At 45.8% G+C, this 24654-nt stretch overlaps 1 protein-coding gene across 2 annotated transcripts in view; it reads right to left on the bottom strand.

Moving 5' to 3' along the window:
* JAK2 (Janus kinase 2) overlaps positions 1-24654 on the bottom strand; it is a 1290985-nt gene that overhangs the window by 158322 nt on the left and 1108009 nt on the right. For both annotated transcript variants that reach the window (XM_086961493.1, XM_086961492.1), the window contains 2 exons: positions 11217-11368; positions 10907-11057 (listed from right to left, as the gene is read on the bottom strand). In XM_086961493.1, the coding sequence (XP_086817619.1) occupies positions 10907-11057; positions 11217-11368 (303 nt within the window). The remainder of the gene's footprint in view (positions 1-10906; positions 11058-11216; positions 11369-24654) is intronic.

The following is a 24654-nucleotide window of genomic DNA, read 5'->3' as shown; positions in this document are numbered from 1 at the left end:
CCGCGCCTAGCGCAAGACCTCTTGAAAGGGCTTCAGAAAGCTACCCACACACTTGTGCATTACATTAGGCACGGGAGATTAATTGATTTGCACAGAATGTTCAGCGCCCCTGCCGAGATTCAAACCCTGCTTCCCAGCTTCGAGTCCGACCGTTCCAGCCTATAGGCCACATCCTCCGATGAACAGGCGGATAGGTGAGGTCAGGGTTACAGCACATTCATCTTTTCCCTGGGGGTGGGAGTAACCATGGGTGGTGGGCTTTGTTTGGCGAGGGTTGGTCCTACAGTGATTTATTTCGTAGGAGAGGGATGGATATTATGATCCCTTCAACTGAAGCAGTGTGACCGGTATGTCATGGGTTACCCCCCGCGGTTGGTTTGCAGGGGAGGCGAGTGGTTTGTTTTACAGATCGCCATAATGTTGTGCTCCTTCAAAAGTGTTTACATGTCAGAGCCTTGGGGGTGCAGTATGTTCTTGGGTTGTTTCTTTCTTGACCTAGGTTCTTACAGGCCTACTGTTGTCCTGTCCGATTCCCAGCACCCATCTAGCAGGGGCACTCCAGACCTCATCTTGCTCCTTTTCGATGGCTGCTTTTCACTGCCCCAGGTTCTTGTGTACAGCATTTCCCAGCACGACTTCACTGTGTCAGAGTCCCCCTGTCATTTGTATCCATGCTCCCAAATGGAAAACCACTGGAACAACCAAATAACCAGCACTAAATCCTCACCTACTCTGATTCACTTAAAAGAGGCAGTAAAAACTGCCTATTCACTCAGGGTCCACACCTCACGCATGTTTACATTTAGGATTTGGGTGAGCGGTTGTCTAACATGTTTTTATAGATGAAGAACTGTGCTCATTTTATCGACCTCGGAAGGATGAACATCTTAGTGCTGCTAGTTACTTTTAGCATTCTGTCAAGTAAACAGCAGCCCAGTGCTGCTGCTCAAAGTTGGGCCACATTTTAACGTCAGTAGAGCGAAAAGTGACCCCCGGGCCATACTTTGAGAATCCAAGTTATATAACACGCATTCTCAACAAGCATTTGCAATAGGTCTCGCTTTATTAAAGTTTGAGCTATTGGTGTTGCATTATTTAGCAAAGCCAATAGCTCAAACTTTAATAATGCAATACCTATTGCATTGCAAATGTTTGTTATAAATGGAATCTATATACACCTGGCCCATTGTGACCTCTCCTGAGGTTACTAACAAAAGAGCTAGGAAGATAAGCATGGATCCCTTTGTTCCTGAAGTCCAGAAGCCAACCTTTCTTTTACAACCAAGACATCAGCAAGACCTCTAGCACACAGCTAAGGTGGTGCTCCTCACAGTGGCCCCTACTAACGCTACAACTAAAGAAATACAGGACATTTGAGTCTCCAGATCAAGAAGCCTCCCCTTTTCAATGGTAGCACCAAAATACAAGATGTTGCTTTATCATCAATTCTCCAGATAAAGGGAACGGGAATGCGGGATCGCGTGGAAAGAGAGCATGACATGCAGAGGCAGCCTCATTCTGAGCAGCGAATCCCGTTTTACTCCCTGGACATTCTGATCCAGGCCAACTGGACCCAACTGGACTCAATGTAGTAACTTGCAGATCTGCTTAGAGGGCTTCAGTGTGACTCAGAGAGCAGAAACGATCACTTCAGGGCTCAGACAGAGCTAATAGTCTATGAGTATGTGAATTTCACTCAAATAGTATCCTGACTGCTTATCTACATCCACAATACAAGGACAATGTATTTTTCACCAAACTCAATGTGAATTCTTTACGATGAGAGCACTCATCAAATCTAATCGTTTTATCTGTTTTAACATCAAGCGAGGTTAATTGCTCTTTGGTTAAGTGGCGACTCTCCTACTGGGAGATATACGCGGTGCATTTGTAACATTTGTTTGTAGACTGTGGGCTTCATGCTTCACAGTTTGCCGGGCGCACGCTCAAGAGAACAGTGTCTCCCGCGTTGGTCATGCGCTCGGGCGCTCTGGTAAATACTGGAACAATGCAGGGCAGCCCTCTCAAAGGGGGTTTGTTATTACATTTACCTTTGGGTTTACAAGAAGGATTCCTCTCTTTCCTTCACTGCGCAATATATGTGGAAAACATCGAGTATCCACTATTGGCGCCTCATTACCGTCTGCGCATGCGCGACGGAGCAGTGTCTCCTATCGCGTTTTCGCCTTGTTAGACGCTACCGGGAGGAAGTTATTTAAATGCTTGGGGCGTCCCTATCGACACCTCCTCTTCCGCTTGGCCAATATGCCGGGGCACCGACGGACAGGTGGGTGTCTCAATGATTTGTCTTCCTGGTGATATTAGACCAGGCAAGCTGCACCAAGAATACAAGACTAAATGTAGTTTAAATGGTCCCAGCTCTCTGCATGGTTGAGCAGTCTCAGGGTACTCTTAGGACCCTTATCCCTTTATATTGAAGAAGCCTGTGCTTCTGGGTAGCCCATTTGGTCACCATTGAACTTTTTCTAACAACTTTTTCTAACCTCTCCTATCATTAGCATGTGTTTGGGATGTAGTAGTTATATGTTCATTTAACTGTATGAATAATTTTTTTTTTTAAAACTGTTCATAGACAATCCCTAGGGTCTACATTAAGTCTCACGACATGAGACATTTCGCAACATATGTGATTTCTGATATGTTATCAGAGATAGGCTTTGAGGACTTTGGTTTGGCAGAGGGGTACTTACCACACGTTTGTTAGGTTCAGTGTGTAGAGCGATTGGCTTGGGCACCGTAGAGTTGTGTACTTACTGTGTTCTTTTTCTACACCATAGAGCGGGGCCTCATACTCCCGAGCGGTTGCCGGGTGAGGTGAGGTCTTCACCCACACAAGGCTGGGTGAGTACCACTTAGAGGAAATGCCTCTGGGTGATTAAGTTATTATGCTTTATCTTACATATGCGGAATACAAAGTATTCATGCAGGTGTGTTCCTTGTATACGGTCTCTCTGTATCCAGGTGGTTGTGTATATGTTATTCAGTGTTGTTGTACAATCATCTTTTGTTTGTTGACAGGAAGAAGATAATCTTCTCCCACCAGTGGACGCCTAAAACGTTTGAATTTCTGGTAGATATGTATCAGTTTTTTACCCAACATATCACTTGTGGTTATAGTTGCAGTAGCGATCTTATATTTATGGTCCTGAAGAAAGCCTGGATAATGTCCCATAGGCTGAAACATGTCGACCGTCCTGCACAGCGCCATAGGGTAGATTCTTCACCAGGCGTTTTTAACTTTTGACACCCAGGTTTTCTGTATGTACACTGTGTCAGAGCCAGGGTAGTCAATTTTATTTCACCATTATCACTTGAGCACTGCACATCATTTTGTCCACTTTATGGCAAACACTATGACTAGATTACTGACACCCATTTCCACAACAGCACTATATGGCCAGATGTGGTATGGTATGATCAACGAGTCCCACGTGACGTAAACTCCACCAAAAAGGGTGGTCTGATGGGATTCTGTCTAGTTATCTGTTGCCAATAACTACCAGCGGCACTGATGCACATATGCATTCTATTTGTTTCTTAGTCACTGGTATAGTTACACACCATTGTTTGACCTGGTCTGCTTTGTTGTATGTTTCATAGTCTAATAGCCTGTGCGCATTGGCACAGTCTATGTTTGACGTGTGGGTGAACGGCTGCGTTACGCCTCAAACAACAAGAGATAATACAAGAGCTACCATTCTCTGACAGGACACTCTTGCCGCATAAAGCCAGGAGAGGAGATCTAGAGAATGAAACAAGAAGCAAGGCCTTGCAGTCGGTGTAAACAGAGGAAAGACGGGTGCCCAGGGTCGAGCTCGGCGCATAGCGCGAGAAGGCTCGCACACAGAAGACGTTGTTCTCAGGTTTCTAAATGTCCTCTGAGGGTGGGGGGCGAGGCCAAGTGCGGACGGAAGATGGCCAAGTAGTGCCCTAGCTCCGGGGTTTGTCCTTGCCCCACAACTATCCTGATTCATCATCCGGCTCGTCCATCGACATTTTCAGGTGTCGGAACTGCAGTGGTGTTCAACCCGCCGTCCCGGAGCCGCCGCACATCTCGGGGGGAGGAGATACCTTCCCCATAATCCTGAGGCCTACTTTACTGTGTAAGCCGGGGCCCACACTGATCATGACGCCAGGGGGAGGCTAAATCTGTCTGGCCCCTTTGTGTGGCAGTGCCATGAAATGGAGGGGCCGCCGCTGACCTGCAGCGGAGCTGGGAAGAGGTGCTCTCCGCCCGCGGCAGGTGCAGTGACGGTGCGGCTGGCGGTGAGGCCTTGCGATTCCCATGCCTGTGGAGCTCCAGGGGAGAGACCGGGCTGGTCGGACATTCTCGGATTAAAGGTGCCGCTGCGACTCCTCCTTCTATTACCGCGACCGGGTGCCTAATGCCCGCGGCGGCGAGTTCTGGGCCGTGCGCTGCTCCTGATGAAGGATTGCATGACAAGCACCAAGCATATAGCGCATCCACCGCAGTTTGATTAATGGTGGCGGTGCGCACTTAAATACTGTGGCCATTCTTTGCCTACATCATTGGAGTTGCATCCGCTAAGTACTCTGCTCCAGCAGTGACCCTAAGCATTGGGCAATTCATCTTTTGGAGCGCTGAAGAGGGCCCCCGTCCCTGAGAACTTGGGGAGGGCTTTGAATGAGTGCTGGCCCCCCCTGCGATACCCAGTCTTCTTTGAGCAGGAAGGGCTGAGGCCAGTGTTCAGGGGGTCAGCACAAGACAACTGCGAGGCTGACACACGGCGGATGCCCCTGAGGCCTGTGACTCCCTTGGCGAATTTACCTCCCTGGGCGATTACAGCTGCCAGCGACTGGTTTCTGGGTGCATATTCCCCTCCTGGGGGGGAACAGACATTGTGACTGAGGCTCTACCCAGCTGGCTTTGCTGTCAGGACTGTGGGAGGCGTCGCGTCAGCCCACTCTGAGTGCCCTGGTCTGGTTGGCAATTTGCATTGGACACCACCAAGGGGCGCGTCCAGGGCGCTGGATCCCGCGGGATGAAGCCGGTCCAGACTAACAAACTTGTCTGCTATACAGTCTCCAAGGATGCTCGGTGGGGCAGACTGTCCAAAGTTGCCGTCAGGGGAAACTCTGGGGATGATGAACAGAAACCCTCCCTTAAAGATGTCATGGAGGCCATTACTGGAGTCAAAACCTCCTTGGATACCGTAGTGATTGACGTTAATCTTATTAGGGCCGACCTTGGAAAGCTTAAAGAGAAAGTCAAGCGAGTAGAAATCACGACCTCCAGTCTCGTCAACAACATCTCACAGCTCCATAGTGAGGTCCGCGAACTTCATGATTCCCGCACCTTCATGGACCTTAAGTTGGATGACTATGAAGAACCGCTTTGGCGCAATAATCTTCGCATTCTGGGAGTTCGGGTGAAGGCTGAGGGGCAATCCCCAGATCTATTTGTCGAGGACCTCATCCTTAAACACCTCAAGCCCAAGGGACTTAGTAAGTTCTTCGTAATTGAACATGCACACAGTGTCCCTGGCGGCCGTCCCAAACCGGGCGCTCCCCCGCAGCCCATGCTGACTCGAGTTATGAACTTTCACAACAGGGATGTGATTCTCCAGAACTCTAGAGCAGGGGCCCTCCTTTGCTAGAAAACGCCGACATCTTCTTTCCGGACTTTACACAAAGAGTCCAAAAACAGAGGCGTTCATTTCTCTCTGTGAAGCGCGACCTGAGGGACAGGGGCCTGAAGTACTCGATGCTGTTCCCAGAACGCCTCCGGGTTGAGGCGGAGGGGAGAGCGTGGTTCTTCAACCAACCGGAGGCAGTGGCAGAGTGGATTGAATTTTGAGGTTCAAAGGGTCCTACAGATCGTAACTCTGGAGAAAATGCGGACGCTCGACCTCCATGAGACAAGACTTGGAGCATGGCAGCCCGACGCATCCTCAAGATCATAACAGGTGGGATGAATGTGGAGGGTATTTGGCTAAGCGACTCGTATGGCAGCTGTTACGGGTGATAAAAATGTTAAAATCTTGAGCTGGAATGTTAATGGGTTAGGGGACAAAATCAAACGAAGTGTTGTTATCCAGTATATTAAGAAGCATGCTCCAGATGTAATTCTACTTCAGGAAACACACCTGGTGGGGAACCTATGTAAGGCGATGCACAGAGGGGATATAAAATGGTTGCCTACTCTGGGTTCACATCAGGCTCCAGGGGGGTAGGTATTATGACAAGAAACGCGTTTCCACTAGCGGTGAATTCCACGTGGGCGGTTAATCGAGGCAGGTACGTTGGTGTCTCCGGGATGTGGGAGGGTCGGGTTCTTACCCTCATGTCCGTATATGTCCCTCCAGGCCTGCAGGGAACAACGTTTGCTAACTTGGGTGAGGTCCTCCTCACCATTGCAGAAGGGCTCTTAGTAATAGGGGGTGACTTCAATGCAGTGGTTTCAGGTACATTAGACAGGTACCCCCCAAGGGAGGTGAGGCCATCGGCTCGGTGGTTGACTGACTTTCTTGGGGCAATTGGGCTAGTTGATGGATGGAGAGTGTACCATCCGAGTCGATACAACATATCTTTCACTCTGGGGCGCACCACAGTCTCTCCGTTTAGACTATTGTCTCATTCCTGCCACGCAAGCCACCTACATAAACAAAATTAAACACTTGGCTAGGGTTATTTCCGATCACTCGCCCCTTTGGGTCCATTTGCTCCTCGGTCCGGGCACGGTAGGAAGGTTAGCCCCTATTAACCGTTGGTACCTGCTCAACCCTAACATTCGTAAAGCTTTTATTAAGAACATTGACAAATATTTCACTGCAAATGTGGGGTCTGTGTCCTCTTACCAGACCCCATGGGAAGTGTTTAAGACGGTGATTCGGGGACAGGCCCTTTCTCTAATATCGGGCTCCAAAAGAGATAAACAGAAGGAAGTGCTTGAGCTCGAGGCTGATATTTACAGGCTAGAAAGCGACCTGGAATTTGGGGTGATGCCGGAGAAGCTTCATTTGCTGAACCTGAAGCAACATGACTATAAAACTTTGGTCTCCGATCGGGCCAAGGCCCTCAGTAGGGAGCAACAGGGCAGAATTTACGATCTGGGAGATAAAGCCGAGAAACTCATAGCATGGCTAAACAGAAAGGAATGGGCGAGCCGGCTGGTCCCAGAGCTTGTAGTAGAGGGTGGCGTCACCATTATGGAACCTCAGGACATAGCCGATAGATTTGCTGGTCATTTTCAAATGGTTTACACTTTAGTGAATCCACACTCAGAAACAGCCTTGCATGACTTACTTCGAGATATTAAGCTCCCCTTTCTCTCGCTGGGGGATTGAGACTTTATGGACAGTCCTCTTACGACTGATGAGATTGCCCTAGCGATCCGCACTTTAAACTCCGGGAAAGCACTGTGCCATAACGGACTCCCCATTGAACTTTATAAACTTAAGCAGACAAACTTGCTCCCTATCTGAAAGCCATGTTTGAAGAATCTGGGGAGGCGGAAATGCTCCCCTGGGAGCAAAGGATTGCCACCATTTTCACTATCCAAAAGGAAGGGAAGGCTAAAACAGACTGTGCCTCATATTGGCCCATCTCTCTACTAAATGCAGAACCTAAGATATTAGCCAAACTACTGGCTAACCACCTGATGCAAGTGATCAGTGGCCTAGTGCATTCAGATCAATCTGGCTTTATGCCCCATAGAAATATGGCCCTCAACCTACGTAGAGTCCACGGAGAGGTGGATAGAGCCCACACAGTCCGAGAACCGGCTGTGATCGAATCACTAGACGTGACCATGGCCTTTGACACTATTTATGGGCAGTCTTAAGGAAGTTCAGATTTGGTCCAAAATATATTCACTGGGCGCATCTTTTATACTCCGAACCGCTAGCTCAAATGGTGGTAAACAACAAAGTGTCTGCTATTTTTTCGCATTAGTCAGGGAACTCGACAGGGCTGCCCCCTATCCCCTCTTCTTTTTTCCTTGGCCTTGGAACCCTGTGCTGCTTGGATCCCTTGGGATCCGATGATAAAGGGGCTGCAATGGTCCCCCGGATGGGAGGACCGCATATCTTTGTATGCAGACAACATTCTACTTCATTTGGCCTCCCCTAACAAATCTCTTACAGTAGTATTAGATATCCTTACAATCTTCTGCAGGTTCTCTGGACTCTCCATCAACTGGGGAAAATCCCTACTATTTGTCTTGAGCGGTGATCCCCCTGTTCCACCTCGGGACTGTCAAATACAAATCAACACACCCGCACACCGCCAAACTAACCTCCACGAGGGAATGAAGTCCGTCGCCAAGTGGATGAGAAGCAGCCGTCTGAAACTGAACTCGGACAAGACGGAGGTCCTCATCCTAGGCCCCCACCCACTCTGCGTGGGATGACTCCTGGTGGCCGTCCACAATGGGAACAGCTCCAACACCCACGGACCACGTACGCAACCTAGGATTCACCCTCGACTCCTCCCTCTCCATGTCAAAGCAGGTCAACATCATCTCCTTCTCCTGCTACAACACCCTCTGCATGCTTTGCAAGATCTACAAGTGGACCCTGACCGAAACAAGAAGAACAGTCACCCAAGCCCTCGTCAGCAGCAGGCTGGACTACGGCAACGCACTCTACGCAGGAATCCCGGCCAAACACCTACGACGACTACAACGCATCCAAAACGCCTCCACCCGACTGATCCTCGACGTCCCCCGCCGCACCCACATCACCTCCCACCTAAGAGACCTGCACTGGCTCCCCGTCAGCAAGAGGATCACCTTCAAGCTCCTCACCCACGCACACAAAGCACTCCACAACACTGGACCAGCCTACCTGAACAACAGACTCAACTTTTACACCCCCGCCCGCCAGCTCCGCTCCACCAGTCTCGCCCTTGCCGCCGTCCCGTGCATCTAACGAACAACCTCCGGCAGCAGATCCTTCTCCTTCCTCGCCGCCAAGATCTGGAACACCCTCCCCACTCATCTGCGGCAGACCCAAGACCTGCTCACCCTCAGAAGGCTCCTCAAGACCTGGCTCTTCGAGCAGTAGCAGCACCCTCCCTCAGCGCATTGGGACCCTCACTGGTAAGTAGCGCGCTTTACAAGTTCACTGATTGATTGATTGAACAAGGCCGGATTTAAATATCTGGGAATTTTCATCTCCCTTGATCCCTCGGTTCGTTATGCCCAAAATCTTCTTCCCCCTCTTCGAAGACTCAAAAGTGACATTGCTAGCTGGAAGACACTTCCTATCTCACTTCTGGCAGGTCCGCCCTATTCAAATTGATGGCCTTACCGCGATTCTTCAATGCCCTAAAAAACACCTTAGACCTAGTTCCAGCTCATTACTTTAGGGAAATTGAGGGCCTGCAAAGAGGCATATTGTGGGATGGTAGACCCTGAATTACCCTTAATAAACTAACGCTAAACTGGTATGACGGAGGCATTAGCCTTCCAGAAATCAAGAAATACTATTGGGCATCTCAACTGGGGGCCATTAATCATTGTACATATGGGCGTGCGGATGATCCGGGTTACGCTATGGACAGGTGGCCCTTCCGGGAGCCACCTACGGCAGAGCATTGTATTCCCAACCTAAAAGAATTGTGTTAACGGGCCCCACAAAACATTCAGTTCAAATTTGGCAAGACACCACCAACTCATTTGGTTGGAGACGTATATTGACTTTGGCCACCCCTCTTTGGGAATCGGAGCAGTTAGGTGATCTATGGAAAACGAAGGGCTTCGATAGGTGGGATCTGATCGGTATCACGGCTATCAAGGATATCTGGGGTACAGAAGGGATCAAGTCCTTCAGATCGCTTCAGAGCAAATATGAGCTTGCAAACGCCGAGTACTTTCGCTATGCGCAGGTCTCACACTCACTCCAATCATTGCTGCCTAGGGACTTCAATCTACCGGAGGCCTCTCCCCTAGAAGACAAAATTCTAGACGGTCACCTGCCTGACAAAACAATTTCAATATTATACAAAAAGTTAATCAACCACATGGCAGACCCTCTACAGACATTGTGTGATAGGTGGACACAGGACGGGATAGAATTAGATGACGAGGATTGACAAGTGGCAATATCTTCCCCTAAAGAGGTGGCTATTCAGGCATGCTTGTGACTGGTACAGCTTAAAATCCTTTATAGGATCTACGTCACAGGGCCCCGGTTGGTACACATGGGGTGGTCGGACATAGGCGACTGTAAAAGGGGTTGCAGCCTCACTTCATGCACACCATCTGGGAATGCACACATATTACTTCTTACTGGCTCCAAATCGACACCCCAATCAATGAGGTGTTACGTGTTTCTCTCCGTCCGGAAGCACGACAATGTATTCTAAATATTTGGGAGCCCACAGACCTGAACACTTCCCAGGCGCAACGGGTTACTCTAGGGTTTATCTTGGCCAAACAAAACATCGCTCAACTGTGGGGGGCAACGCATCCGCCCACCCACCTGGGAGAATGACCTTGATTAGTGCATGTTTAGAGAAAAAAACGGTATATCTGGCAAGGAGGTGTCCTAGGAAGTGGTCCCGTATCTGGAATCCATGGAATGCATATAGAGGGGAGATTTGTATACCGCCTCGAAGTGTTTAACATGATGACCCCGTGTCCCCATGATATTCCTCTCTATGATGAAGTCAATGTATCCATTCACCCATACATGCTGTAATGTGTAATCTGTGCGACCCTCTGCACTGTACTGTGTCGCCGATGTGCGTTTCAATAAAAAGATTTATTAAAAAAATATGTCCTCTGAGGAGAACTAGAGCCATTTAGAGAGAATGAAACAGGCTAAATGGTTGTTTTCATACCTGTAAATTATTAATACAAACTTCAATCAGAATCGGCGTAGTAATACTAGGCATATGCGGATTCACTCTAGCGCCTCACCTGGTGTGAACAAACTGTTGAGATCACGTATTACAGCTCTAAAAGAGGGCCGGAAGTCCGGCTCGTAATCCATGCAGCTGTTTATCAGATTCGCCAGTTCCATCCACTTTGGAGCCGGAAGCTGATGCCGGTCTTCATAAAACTGTAATTTCTGTTGTGAAACAAAAAAACATAGTTAAAAATACTAACACCGGAGAACTGACAGCAAACAATTCTGCAGTTCGTACTACAAAGCGAGGCAAAAAGAAAGTTAAAATGCCACATGTTCTGAGAGATGTCTCGGTATTCATCTATCTTGATAATTACTTACCCTCTGAGAATCCAGCGCATGCAGCGGCTTGTCTCCCCCACTGCAGATCTCCCACAAGGTGGTGCCAAAGCTCCATTTATCAGTTGCCAGGTTCAGATGTTTAGCACTTTCAGTGCATTCAGGCGGCACCCACGGAATTCTCTCTAACAGAACTTAAAATAAACAAAAAATCGGACTTTAGAAGACCATAGTGCCCACGGTGCTTGACGCTGTTTTGCAATCAGAGCAGTAGGTATTGGTATGGGTAAGCTAGTTATCAGAATTCTCACAGAACCAACTGAAAGATGCATGAGCAAACAGAGAAGGGACCGATAAACTTACCATCAAATACAGCCATGAAAGTTGCACAGTTTAAACTATAACTACTTGCAATTGTAGTCAGTTTTCTATTGGTGTGAACGTAAGTTTGTGAAATCAGCAATTACAGGGGGCACGTGATTAAGATGCCCTCAGTGATGACGGGGAAGTTGGCCGAACGCTGGCTACGTTCATTAAACAAAATAATACATCAGCGTTGGGCCAGGAATGCTACTTGAAAGGTAAACAGGCATGTACACCGGACTGGATATTAAACTGGTCTCCTGACTTTTACCGCATCACACTTATCTAGTGTGTGCAGAAGCTTAGGCCCGTCCTTGGTAATTCAAGGTCTTGAACTTGGTCTGTGACCTGGAGGGAAGCACCAAGGTTGCCCTTAGGGACCTTGGACTACTGTCTGTTCCTTGGGTGCATTACTTAAAATGCTGGTGGCATTGTAAAGTGTTTCGTGAATCAGTGATACTGACTAGACCTTTTTCTCTGTGACAAGAAAAGCAGAGCCTACTAGCCCATTTGCATGTATAGTTCCTCTGTTATTTGGAACACAACATCTTGTGCTGACATCCTGAGGCCTTGTTGAGTGCTTGTATGTGCAATGAGTGTGTAGTATATGTTTAGTAGTAGGACTATGTGTGTTGTGTCAGTGTGTATACTGGGACCATTGGGATCCATTTTGGAGGCCACTGGGTTAGCAGCACACAACATGGTGGATGAGGACAGCTTTCCCAGACACTATAAGTGTATTGCTTGCATTCGTCTGGCTGGAATAGAGATCCGGGAAGTGAAGATGGAGTCATTCATACCTTTAGAGATTCAACAAGGATTTTTTTTTTTGTGCAAAATCTTACTAAGTTCTTCCTGAGCACTGACATTTGGTAGATGTTAGGGTGAGAGGCGTGACAACAGTTTCTGCTGTTCAAGGTCGAGACGTTTTGAGGGAGCACCTGCCCATTTGCCTATCACGATTACAGCTTCAGGGCAGAAGAAGATAGCCAGATGCAGGGATCTCACACTTCATTGTGCCCTTGTTTTGGATACTCTTGTTCAGAGCCAGACTCATTCCTCCATGCTGTGAGAGCCATCGCCTTGCACAAAGGATGTGTCTGAAAAGTAGCCAGAAATGACATTGGAAACAGAACCTACAAAAACGGTCCTGAAACCTCAGACAGTAGATCCACATCTCTTGTCTGGAAAATGTGTATACATGTGTGATCCAATCTGACCTATATTTCTTTAATGCAACCTTTTACGTTCCAAAATGCTAACTACTCAACATTACTGTACACAAAATCTCTGAAATTATCAGAGACATTTTTATTCATTCATTATTTTGCATCTCTGTACATTGCATTTTTATCAAAGTGATCGCGTTTTGATATGTGGGTGCATGCGGTCACCCGATATGCATCGAAAAGGGCCCTGGAAGAGGTCCTGTCTTCACAGAGCGGTTACAGCCTCTTATGAGTTTTTAAACTACCGTACCTTGGCTAGCATACCCGTAGTGTGGGTGAACATTAAATTATGCTGCCGAGTGGGTACTACAGAAAACACTCTCATATTATTGGGAACGTGGGATTGTTAAATAGCTAGGTTCTTAATACTTAAGGACTTCTCCTTACCTCCACAGTCTTTGAAGCCTCAGACAGTCCCCTTATAAGGTTGAATCTCTTCTTCTTTTTACTATGAATGAGAGTAGTGTCACTGGTAAGCGTGAGCCTGTTTGCGGGGTGATATATGTTTTTCAATGAATTGTATATTGCATTATTCAAAAGGTAATACATTGTATAGATAATGTCATATGTATAAATGTATGATTTTGTATAACTAACGTTTATAAAAAAAAGAAAAGAAAAATATTTCCCCAAAAAATATATAAAATGTTTTTATGTATATATGTAAGAAAAAGTTTGATAAAAATGCAATATAATGAACAATATACAGAGATGCAAAATAATGAATGAATAAAAACTTCTCTGATAATTTCTGAGATTTTCTGTACAGTAACGTTGGGTAGTTGGCATTTTGGAACCTACAAGGTCGCATTAAAGAAATATAGGTCAGATAAGAGGATTTGCTGTTTGTTAGCCCTTGTTTTTCCCCCCTCCTCTAGGACCTAGAAGCAACTCAAGGGGGTGCCTTTTTGTCCCTTTACATATGGGATCCAAATCACCTTGCTTTGTTGGAGTTTTAAGTTCTTTGACAAGAAAGGGAGCGCAAAGTACTCAAAGAGTGGTTGGTATCTACCTGATTGCCAGGCTACCAGAGGTGATGGGACATCACTTGTGGTACCAACATTCCAGTGGAGGAGGTGAGGGCATGTTTGAAGTGCTGAGAACCCATCCACCTGAGAGAGGGAAAGAGCATGCTTGCAGGACACAACAATGCTTAGTAGGAGAAGCTTAGTATGCTCCCATCACAAGGACGTACTCTGAAAAAGTGGACTATCACAGAATGCAAAGCAAGGAGTGACCTGTGCTGTGAAGTGTTCCCCCTTTCTCTTCTCTGAATGGTTCCTGAATAAGCTACATGAAGGCTTTTTAAGGCCAAATATCATCATGTCCAGCATAGGCTTGAGACACTGGTGCTGCCGCTTCTGAGGTCAGTAAGCAAAGCTGCATCACCACCAAAAAGGGACGCTCTGATGGGCCTTGAAGGCTGCACTTGCAAATCGGAGTACCTGGCTGCAACTGGTTGGGTAGGCCACCGCTGCTGAAGAAGAGTGTTGCCACGCAGGTCTGTACCGCCAACATCATCCAGCCATCCGGAACTGAAACCTTTTAAGTTCAAGAAGGGCTGAAAACCTATGCTATTTCCATCAGTGTAGTATGGTTGACATTTGCACCCCGAAATCCACTTTGTCCTACTTGCTCACAAATAATATTTGGTACAGCGCCAGGATACACCAATATGGGGCGGCCGTATTGCACTACATCAATGCATAAATATGAATCTTTATCTCAACGCAAGGCTGTTCCTGCAGTCCACACAGAATAGCCGCTTCTGCAAGGTTTGGAGTGTGAACCACACTGGAAGGCCTGTTCCTTCCTCACTGGTAGAACACAGCTAGTCAAACTACCACCGTTCCTCTCGAAACCCACGGATATCAGCTGCTGAGTACCCCAGGGCTCCTCCGTGAGCCCAAGCCTCTTTAACGTCTACATGGTCCCGCTCGCAGCCATAGTCAGGAATCACAGATTTAACATCGTCTCCTATGCCAACAACACCCAGCTGATCCACTCCCTCAGCAACGAGCCCACAATTGCCAGAAACAACTTCCACGAAGGGATGAAGGCCGTCGCTACCTGGTTGAGAGATCGGTGCCTCAAGCTCAACTCGGACAAGACCAAAGTCTTCCTCCTGGGGCCCAGCACCTCTGCTTGGGATGACTCCTGGTGGCCCGCCGCACTAGGAACCGCCACACACCCACGGACCACGCTCAAACCCTCTGCATTATACTGAGCTCCTCGCTCACAATGAACCGTAAGATCAACGCCATTTACTCATCATGCTTCCACTTTCTTTTCCTGCTTCGAAAGACCTTCAGATCGAACTCTACTGAGGCCAGAAAGACGCTCACCCGTGAACTCATCAGCAGCAGAGTCTACTATGGCAACATACACTACGCAGGAGTCACCCAGAAACTCCACAGGAAACTACAGAACGTTCAGAATGCCGCAGCCAAACTGGTCCTTAACATCCCACGCCGCATCTCTGAACACCTGCTAGAGCTCTAATGGCTCCAGTCAACAAAAGAGTCATGTTCTAGTTACTCACACATGCCTACTAAGTCCACGACGCTACACCAGAATACCTGAACCACCGCCTCTCATTCCACGTGCCTACTAGACACCTCCGCTCCACCGAACTGACTCTTGCCACCATCCCTGGCACCCACAAGAACAGGACCGGAGGAAGATTCTTCTCCTACCTCGCGCCAAAACCTAGAACACCCTGCCTCTCCACCTCATGCTATCCCCGTCGCTGACCGAATCCAGGAAGGATATCAAGACCTGGCACTTCGGCTGAACCTCAGCTCCCATCAGGACCAGTAGCACCCCCACCTCCCCCCAGCGCCTTGAGACCCTCACGGGTGAGTAGCTGCGCTTAACAAACACTGATTGATTGATTGACTGAGGAACCAAAAGCAGCCCTGAGAAAAATGCTCAAACCAGCCCCACTCCCCTTGTCTCCTCATGCAATCTTTTTCTTTACATGCATCCATTATCTGTCTCTCATTTTCTCCGCTCTTATTTCTTGCATAATTGACCAATGAGTGTATTTGACTCTTCTAAACCTGTGGCTAATAGATGCCCATGCTTACGTAGAGTGTTGGGGACTGTAGCCATAATATCCTCACCAGAGCAGGATGACAGTACGTGAAAGAGTGTGATGCCTCACTGACAAACGCAACCTAGGTTACAACCCTATATTGCATGGTTATTGACTTGTGTAGTATTTAGTTGTGCTGTAAGATTAGAGTACTTTCTTTTACAAAAGGATAATCATGGAGTGAACAATACATCATTGCGTCTATTGTTGGCAGTTAAGTTCTACAGTCTTATCCCCACACTACATCCATAAGCAGCTTGTGACTACTCTACCTCGCTACCCTGAAGGTCAAGTTTGGTAAGAGTTGTGCTCCTACCCCCTCTGCCTGAGCGGTCTCTTAGTTGCCCGCATCGCTCGTAATCCCCCTCACACCAACGGACCACGCACGAAATCTCTGCATCATCCTGGACTCCTTGCTTTCAATGAATAGACTAATCAATGCCGTCTCGTCCTCTTGCTTCCACATGATCCGCCTTCCTCGTAAGATCTTCAAGTGGATCCCCACTGAGTCAAGGAAAACGTTCACCCATGTCAGCAGCATACTCGACTACGACAACGCACTCTACGCCGACACAACCTGGAAACTCCCAAACAAACTTCCGACCATCCAGAACACCTCTGCCAGACTCATCCTGAACATCCCACGCCGAAACCACATCGCCGGCCACCTGAGACCTTCACTGGTTACCTGTAAACAAGAAAATCACCTTCAAGCTTCTAATGCACACCAAGAAAGCCCTCAACAATGCCGGACCAGCATACCTCAACCACTGCCTCTCCTTCTACACTCCCACCAGACATCTCCGCTCTGCCCAACTGGCCCTGGCCCAGGCCCCACGGATCCACAAGACCACGGCTGAAGGAAGATCCTTATCCTACCTCATAGCAAAGACATGGAACTCACTTCCTCTGCACCTCAGGCAATCGCCATCAATGCTGATATTCAGAAAGGACCTCAAGACCTGTCTCTTTGACTAAACCACAGCCCCCCAGTGCCTTTAGACCCTCAAGGGTGAGTAGTAACGTTTTATACGTTTCTGGTTGATTGAAACACTTTCAGCCCAGTGGGTTAAACTGAAGCAAACCTGGCTACACAGTCTAAAAAGCACACGTTTTCCGTTAAATGACCACATGACTTCCCATTGAAAATCAAGCCAAAAGTTGATTGGATGAGCATAGGATGAGGACTGCTCCTCATGAATCAACTCCTCCTGAGGCGTCAGTGTTTGTACCTGCCATGGAGCATAGACCTAGTACAGCTTCCTGTCTGGGGCAGGTGTCCTCCAATGGCATAGCGCTCCTACAGTTACCTTTTTATTTAAAAATTTTCATGCACTCTACAAGAGTGGATGTATCTGCAATCGGTCCCCCTGCCCCACCCCTTCCTCAGGTTACTTTTCACCCCGTCCTCCTCCCGTTATCTGTAGGTGCTGTCCCCTTCCCTGTAACTCCCTCATGCTGGTTTCCCCTGCCCCCAAAACATAAAATTCGAATTGATTGACATGACAATGGTTGTTTTATTAGCAACACCTACCAGACATTCAGCAATATAGAACCAGACATGGTGCCTAGTACTGTAGTGTTCGGTTGTGCATGAGCAACTTAAACCACAAACATTCATAATAGTTAAAATTTGAAATGTCCGTAATAAAAATAACAAATTCATTATCTACAGAAAAAGAAAAGGCATTCTTAGTTTGTTAATTCCAAGAAGCTCAAATGAATCATTGTTCTCAAAAACAAAGCTTCAAATTTACGTGAAATACTTCGCCAATTGTGTTTATATGCAAGTCAATTTCTCAGGAAATAAGTCAGGCAAAAAGAATTTACTGTAAGACACTACCACATATTTTAAAGCTAGCACTCTCGAAGGACCGCGATGTAACGATCAGGAAAATTACAGAAATATTAAATGACATACAAGAAAATGCTTGGGCCTAATTGATACATGTCATCTCATCAAGAAAAGAAAGACCTTTTGGAGTCTGTTCGTATCAAATGATTAGTGGGACATCAACATGAAGACCCTCTATAAATCAGCTCTTAATGTCTTATTTGAACCCTTGTTAGACTTTGCATCATACTCTGTCATCACCAAGAAGGAAATATCAAAATTAATAAAAAAAAGGTCGTCCTTCTAAAGCTGTTGGCCTAAATGGAATACCCGTAGACTTGGTTAAACTTGACGTCTCTTTTTTGGAGTTCATTACTGGAACAGCTATTGCACAATGTCACCAGGACCGGGCAGGTTTCTACTTCATGGAACGGTGCAGTACCTCATCCTATCTACAAAAGGAGATCCAAACAAGATCCAGCCAGCTATCAATTAACAGCTCTCTTAGATTTTGAAGGTAAGCTATTCGCCAAACACTTATTAAATAATCTGGCAATCTTGACTATGGCACAACTTTCAATACCACTAACACAAACTGGTTTCCGCCAGGGCTTCTCAACAGTAATTAACTTTGTGTTATCCACCGACAATGTTTTGTAAGCCAAATTCCGCACTGAGAATGGTCTCAAACTAGCGTGCATTCCGGCCCCTTTATTATTATCTTCGTATATCATTGATCTGAAAGAGTATCTTATATCAGACCTTGGTATTTCACGCAAGCTGGGAGGCAAGGGAATATCACATCCGGCCTACGCTGATGGCCTGGTGGTATTGTCGCTCACCCCAAAGGGCTACCAAATGTTTTAAAACCGATATATACATTTATTTTAGAGACTAGCCTAATTCCCAACCTGTCAAAAAACCTAAATTATGGCATTTGGAAAGAAAAGCAAGTCCATAACGTGGGTTTTAGGAGATACTTCAATTGAAATAGTCAATCAATATGACTACCTTACAGTTACATTTGACAGTAAGCTATCATGGACTAACCACCTATTTACCAAAAATATTTTCCAACCTGGTCAGGGGCAGAGCAAACAACTCTTCTTCGAAAGCACTAAATATGAAACTTATCCCTTACTTACTTTATGCATCACCTCTGTTAAATAACGAGGTCATAGCCAGTCACAATAAAACTTATATGTAATGTGTACGTAATCGTTTGCATCTTCGCACAGACACTCCACACTGTCCTCGGGTTGGAATTGAATCTAAAAACTGTAATGTCACTTCAAAACAGAAATAGTTTGAATTATTCTTTTGACTGTGCAAGGGTGGATCCGTCAACCATAAAATCCTTAATTCATGAGGAACTAAAGAAAACATCATACAAAGACATGGAACTTAACACTGTATTTTCAAAAATGACTCTATAAACATATAATCTACCAGACATAGAGTCGCTGGCAAAATTAACCCAACTGGCACGAAAAAGTATACATTGAGGTATTTTAAACAGCAGACCGAGGGACAACAACTTGGTCAGGTCACAACAATATAAACACATGGACTTTAGTTTCTGAAACCCTTGCCGATCTGCTACATTAAAAAGAAATTCCTAATATTCAGATTGCTCTTCATGCTCATTTATGAATCTCAGGGGAAATTAAATTCAGCGCTTAAAGGAAAAACTGCTTGTTGATTGTGCGGACTTATTGCACATTTTATATATCTGTCCCAAACTTTTATATTTAAGAAAAATGCACCTACGACCGATTTTCAATAAGGCAAAACATAAGATCAACTGTAGAGGCTGTTAGATACTGTTTTAGAATCAAAGATAAAAGTGCAATTGTAAGGATAATTTCATTTTTAGATGACGTTTACAAAGAATTAGTCTCAAGAGGTCAGTGGCAGAAAGAACCTGGCTAAGTCGAAAAGATCTCCCCTTGGGGTTCAATACAGTAAATACAAGCACTCCAATCGTTTACACCTCTTGCCTTTGTTATGATAACAAATGGTTTCTAAATATGTGTCTTTGGGAGAAATCTATTTGTCTTGAAGTAGGTGGTTCTAAATGTTGGGCACCCACCGAAACGTGTTGATGCACACGTGGAACTATGACAAACAGTAGATGTTGGCTATCTGGAAATAATACGTATATTTATTAATACCAAAAACAGAGTAGTATTTGTAAAGAAAGATATGCTTGTCTTTTGTTTTCTCTCCCTATGAGTGAAATTTTGTGATTTTTTGTTCATGCTTGTTTTTTCAAACAAGAGAAGATTTGTTTAATGTATTTTGAATTGTTTTTAAATTGCAGATATATCTTTGGAAAAAACCTATAGGTTCTATTTTGTGATGCCTAGACGAATTCTAGCAACAGTTTCTTATGTTGGATAATATTTTTATCGAATAGAGCATTAAAGATCCTTTAAACCGTTACAAGTGTGGTATCAAACTTCAGTAGAATTGGGGGTCAAATCAAAGTGCTGGATGAGATTGAAAGGCAAAAGGAGTGAAAGTTTGGAGTACTTGTTGTATTTACTTTATTGAGCCCCAATGGGAGAACTTTTTGTCTCAATAGTCTAGTACGGTGCCCTGTCCCCTTGGATGGTGGGGCTCTACTTACCTTGTTCAGATAGAACCTGGGCCGGTGTAAGATTCTTGAATCTGTCCTTCCACAGGGAGAAATTGAGGGGTTGAAGATTTAAAAGGGTGAAGGCCTTCACTCTTTTTCAGCACTAGGAAATAATAGGATCGCACCCAGTTCCAATCTCTGAGTATTAGAGAGGACTCCAAAAGAACTCTTTTTTCCAAAAGAGCTTGAATATTCTTGCAGGAAAATGGACATATGGTCCTCTGAAAAGCCAGTCTGATGTGGGGGAAAGAGGCGCGTAAAGGAATGGGAGGGCCTAACCACATTGTACTATATGCAAGACACACCTGTCGGATGTCATCACCCATGAGTGATCCTACCTGCGACAGGGTGGTTGTGTGCCTCTAAGGGCAAACTAAAGGTACTTGGATGCTGGTGATGAACTGGTCAGGAACTGTGAAGTTCACTGCCCTTGCTGAGCTGGATGGTCTATGCAGAATCGCCTACCCTGACCTAGAAAGCCCTGTGTGGGAACGGTGGGCCTTGATGCCGTCTGAAGGTGAAACCCTGAAGAACCGGGGTTTAACCCTGCGGCGTCAGGTTCACGCCTAAGATCTTCGAGTTCACCTGTCTTGGTATAAGAGACACGGAATACTTCTGGATGGCATCAGAGACCAAGTTTATTAGCTGCAGCTAGTAACAGTGATCCTAGAAATACATCACGGTGTAAATTCTCAGGAGACTGCTCATTTTACTAAGGCGAGACGTCTCCTTTTATACCCAATATTCACATTATAAATGTACACCCACTGCACAAAATTCTAGCCAATAAGGTACATTTTCAAACAAAGTGTCACATAACAAAAACTCAATTTACAGTATCCCAACCCAAAAGTTAATTATTAGGAATGTCCCAAATTCAACCTCCACAAGCCGGACAAACCTATAATTGAAAGCATAACCCATGTAATGAAGAAACATAAAAAAGAAACGGTAACAGATGCTAAACAAGATAAGGCATGTGCAAGGAAACTAAAAGTTAACTATGTCCTGAACATTGATTGGCAATCTCAGACAAAGATCGATCAAGGAAATTGGCTTTGCAAGATCAGTTTCAGGTGAAGAGGTCAGTTTCTTACAGTTCATTTCAGAGTCAAAAAGAAACCTAGTTAATGTATACATGAACCAAGAAGGCCAGGCCACTTTATTCGCCAGGCTACCTTCACAGGCCTACGTGAGGGCAACACAAAATGGTGGCACAAAAGAAAATGGAGTCAGACTCGTGAATTACAAAACCTCAACCCCTAGCGATACCTTGAAAGGAGTGAAATTTTTTAGCATACTGCCTTGCAGGTATAGAAAGACAGAGGGAGCGCGCACTAGCTCTCCTCTCTTTACTTGAAGACCAAGTCAGCCTTCTCGCCAGAGAGGCAAGACCCATAAAAAGGCATATTTATGACTGATGTCTGAGCACCACCCAAGAAGCTCATGAATCTCATGCATGCCTGGCCCGGAGCACCAAGTTAGTACCAACCAATCTGGTTAAGTAGCCCATTGCATACCAGGTGACATACTTGGTCGCATCCTGGCCATCTTGAATGGAGCGTGTTAAATTGCAGGTAATATCCCTGCTCCTAGTCTGACTGACAATGCATGGGAGTACCTTCAAAGCAAACAGCTTGTGGTAACTGATCCTAGGATGATGGTGGAGGCAGGAAAAGCCCTCTTTACAAACTTTTAAATTCTTTTCAACTCTCTCTCTGGAGGTAGTGGGAAATGAATTAAGATTAACCCTGCTATTGGCGACCTGTTCTACCAGGCTTGCAGAGACAGGGTGTAGCGTTTTAAATGAAGAGTCCTAAAGAGCAGGTCTGTACCAACATGTTCCATCTCTATTTATGGGAGGGTAAGAGCAGGGTTTGATCCACATGCCCATGAGTTTGTCGGCCTAGTTGAATGACAGCAGGAGTTCAGCTGAAGATTGTCTGGGTTGTAACACTTCTCTGAGGACATTGGTTTTTACATCAAGGGATGGCAACTGTAGATCTAAAACTATGCTTGCCCATCAAATTACCAAAACAAATTAAGTAGATTATTTTGCAAAAGGGCCATAGGAGAGATTAGTCCAGTGTCAGGGGAAGTGTCCAACCCACTTGCCTCTTGTAGATCCATATAAAAAGTATTATCTTCATATTGTGGGGAGAATGTGTCCCCACAATCACAAAATGCTAGTTGGCACTGGACTGAGTCCAATTTGAAAATGAATGTGTTGGAGCACTGGAGGGCAACTCAAAGGCAAAGGCACAGAATTGTCAGAGGCAGAATGTATAGGGTCTGGGTGCATAGTAGCTGAGCTTAAGTGTAGCTTCAGCCAAGGTAGAAGCTGATTCAGCAGGGAGTCAATAGAACTATGGGATTGATGTCCTACTCTGGTATCAGTCCTGGCATCAATATTTCAGGAACCACCAGTGAACGTGGTGCTGGGCGTCAATTCCACTCCAGAGTTGGACCTGAATCAGGTACACGAGGCATAGAAAGCACGGAAGGCAGATTGAGCCAGCAGGGTGCCAAATATGCATGAAATGCCCTGATCTATTGAGGCATCACTGACGGACCCAGAAATTCAGTGGTGCATCAGAATCAGCAGTGGAATTTTTTTCTCAATAGGGGACCAAAAGCGAGACCCTGGGGCACCTTGACATCCTCGAATCTTCTCAGACAGAGCATGACAAGGCTGGGACAAGAACTGCTTTGACTTTTGTGTTTATTTTTTAATTTAGACTTCCCAGGAAGTGTCTTTACACTACTTCCCTTGGAGCTCGGCGACCTACTGCTTTGGCCTTGTGGTCCTGGATTGCCTTTGGGTGTATCAGGGCACACTCCTCACACAACTTGGAGTAGGGCCCAACTCCAAAGACCAGAGTCACACCTAATGGGGATCTGTCACAGAAATATGTTATCAATGAGAGAGAGAGGGAAAATCGAGTACACTCTCGGTCCCCCTGGTAGACTAGTATAAACAACAGAAGAGTGTAAATTTGTTAAGTGCAAAAGGAAGAGCATGGAACAGGGTGTACAAATCAATTGGATTTGTGTAGAAGGCCCTCGCTCACCAAAAACTTTATTAGGTAGCAAATCTGACATATTAAAAACTATGTGTAGGGAAATTACCAAATAAATTGTTTGGCAATTTCCACTTGAAGTGGGGTCAACATGTTTCTGCCCTTCATGTATGATTTACTGGGCATTTGTCAGGACCATGGGAAAGTGTACCTCGGCGGTATGGGCACGCTAAGGCTCACCCTAACCTGAGAAACATGTTGACCCCACTCCAAGTGGAAATAGCCAAACAATGCATTTGGTAATTTCCCTACACATTGTTTTTAATATGTCAGATTGGCTACCTAATAAAGTTTTTTCGTAAGACACAATCTGGTCATTTTTAATTCACCACACTCACAACAATCTTCACAAAAAATCCAGCTCGGCAGTAAATCTGGCATGGTAGCACACCGGGGAGGCATTTGGCTTCTCCCGGTGGGGCCCAGTGATGAAGCATGTCACCAACCTGGTTGGTGAGTGAGGGCCTTCTACACAAATCCAATTGATTTGTACATCCTGTTCCATGATCTTCCTTTTGCATTTAACGAATTTACACTCTTCTGTTGTTTACACAAATATGTTAGCAACGGTCCCTACGAGACTTAAACACTATAGTTTTATTAGGGGACTTATTCCCTTGTGCACTAGAAAGACATTTTGCAGAAAAAAAACCTCACCAACTGATAAGAAAAAAGTAGGAGCTAGTTCTGATCAACATAGAAAGGCACTTCAAGAAAGAAACTGATGTCAGAAAGGTTGAGTGGCGCCTAGATGCAGCTTGAGTGTTCACTTCTGGAACAGAGTTGATACGGAGCTGCATGATGCTACCTACTGACAAGCAGGGGATATGCTGGAAATTCTTATCAATACAGTCTGGCACCTAGGGATATGCTAATGATAAGGAATCTGTGGTTAGAAAATTTATTAGAAAGTCATTTCCTACACATACTGTGGTTTTGCTCTGCTCTACCCTGTACTTTGCTCACCGATGAATTTTGCTCAACACTGTGGTTGATCTCTATTGCACACTATGGTTTAGCTAACCTAATTTACTTCACACGGTGGCAATGCCGTCCCACACATTTTATGCGATATGGTAGTTTAGCACCACCCTGTGAATTTGTTCCTTAAGTGTGATTTGCTTTATCTACACTGTCATTATGCTCATTGATGTATTTGGTTCATAAATTGTGATTTGCTCTGCACTGTGATCTTGTTCACCGATATAGTTTGCTTCATACTGTGGCTTTCACTTG

This window comes from Lissotriton vulgaris, chromosome 3_1 (assembly GCF_964263255.1).
Source record: "Lissotriton vulgaris chromosome 3_1, aLisVul1.2, whole genome shotgun sequence".
Lineage (NCBI taxonomy): Eukaryota > Metazoa > Chordata > Amphibia > Caudata > Salamandridae > Lissotriton > Lissotriton vulgaris.
This window is presented reverse-complemented; position numbering and strand designations above follow the sequence as displayed.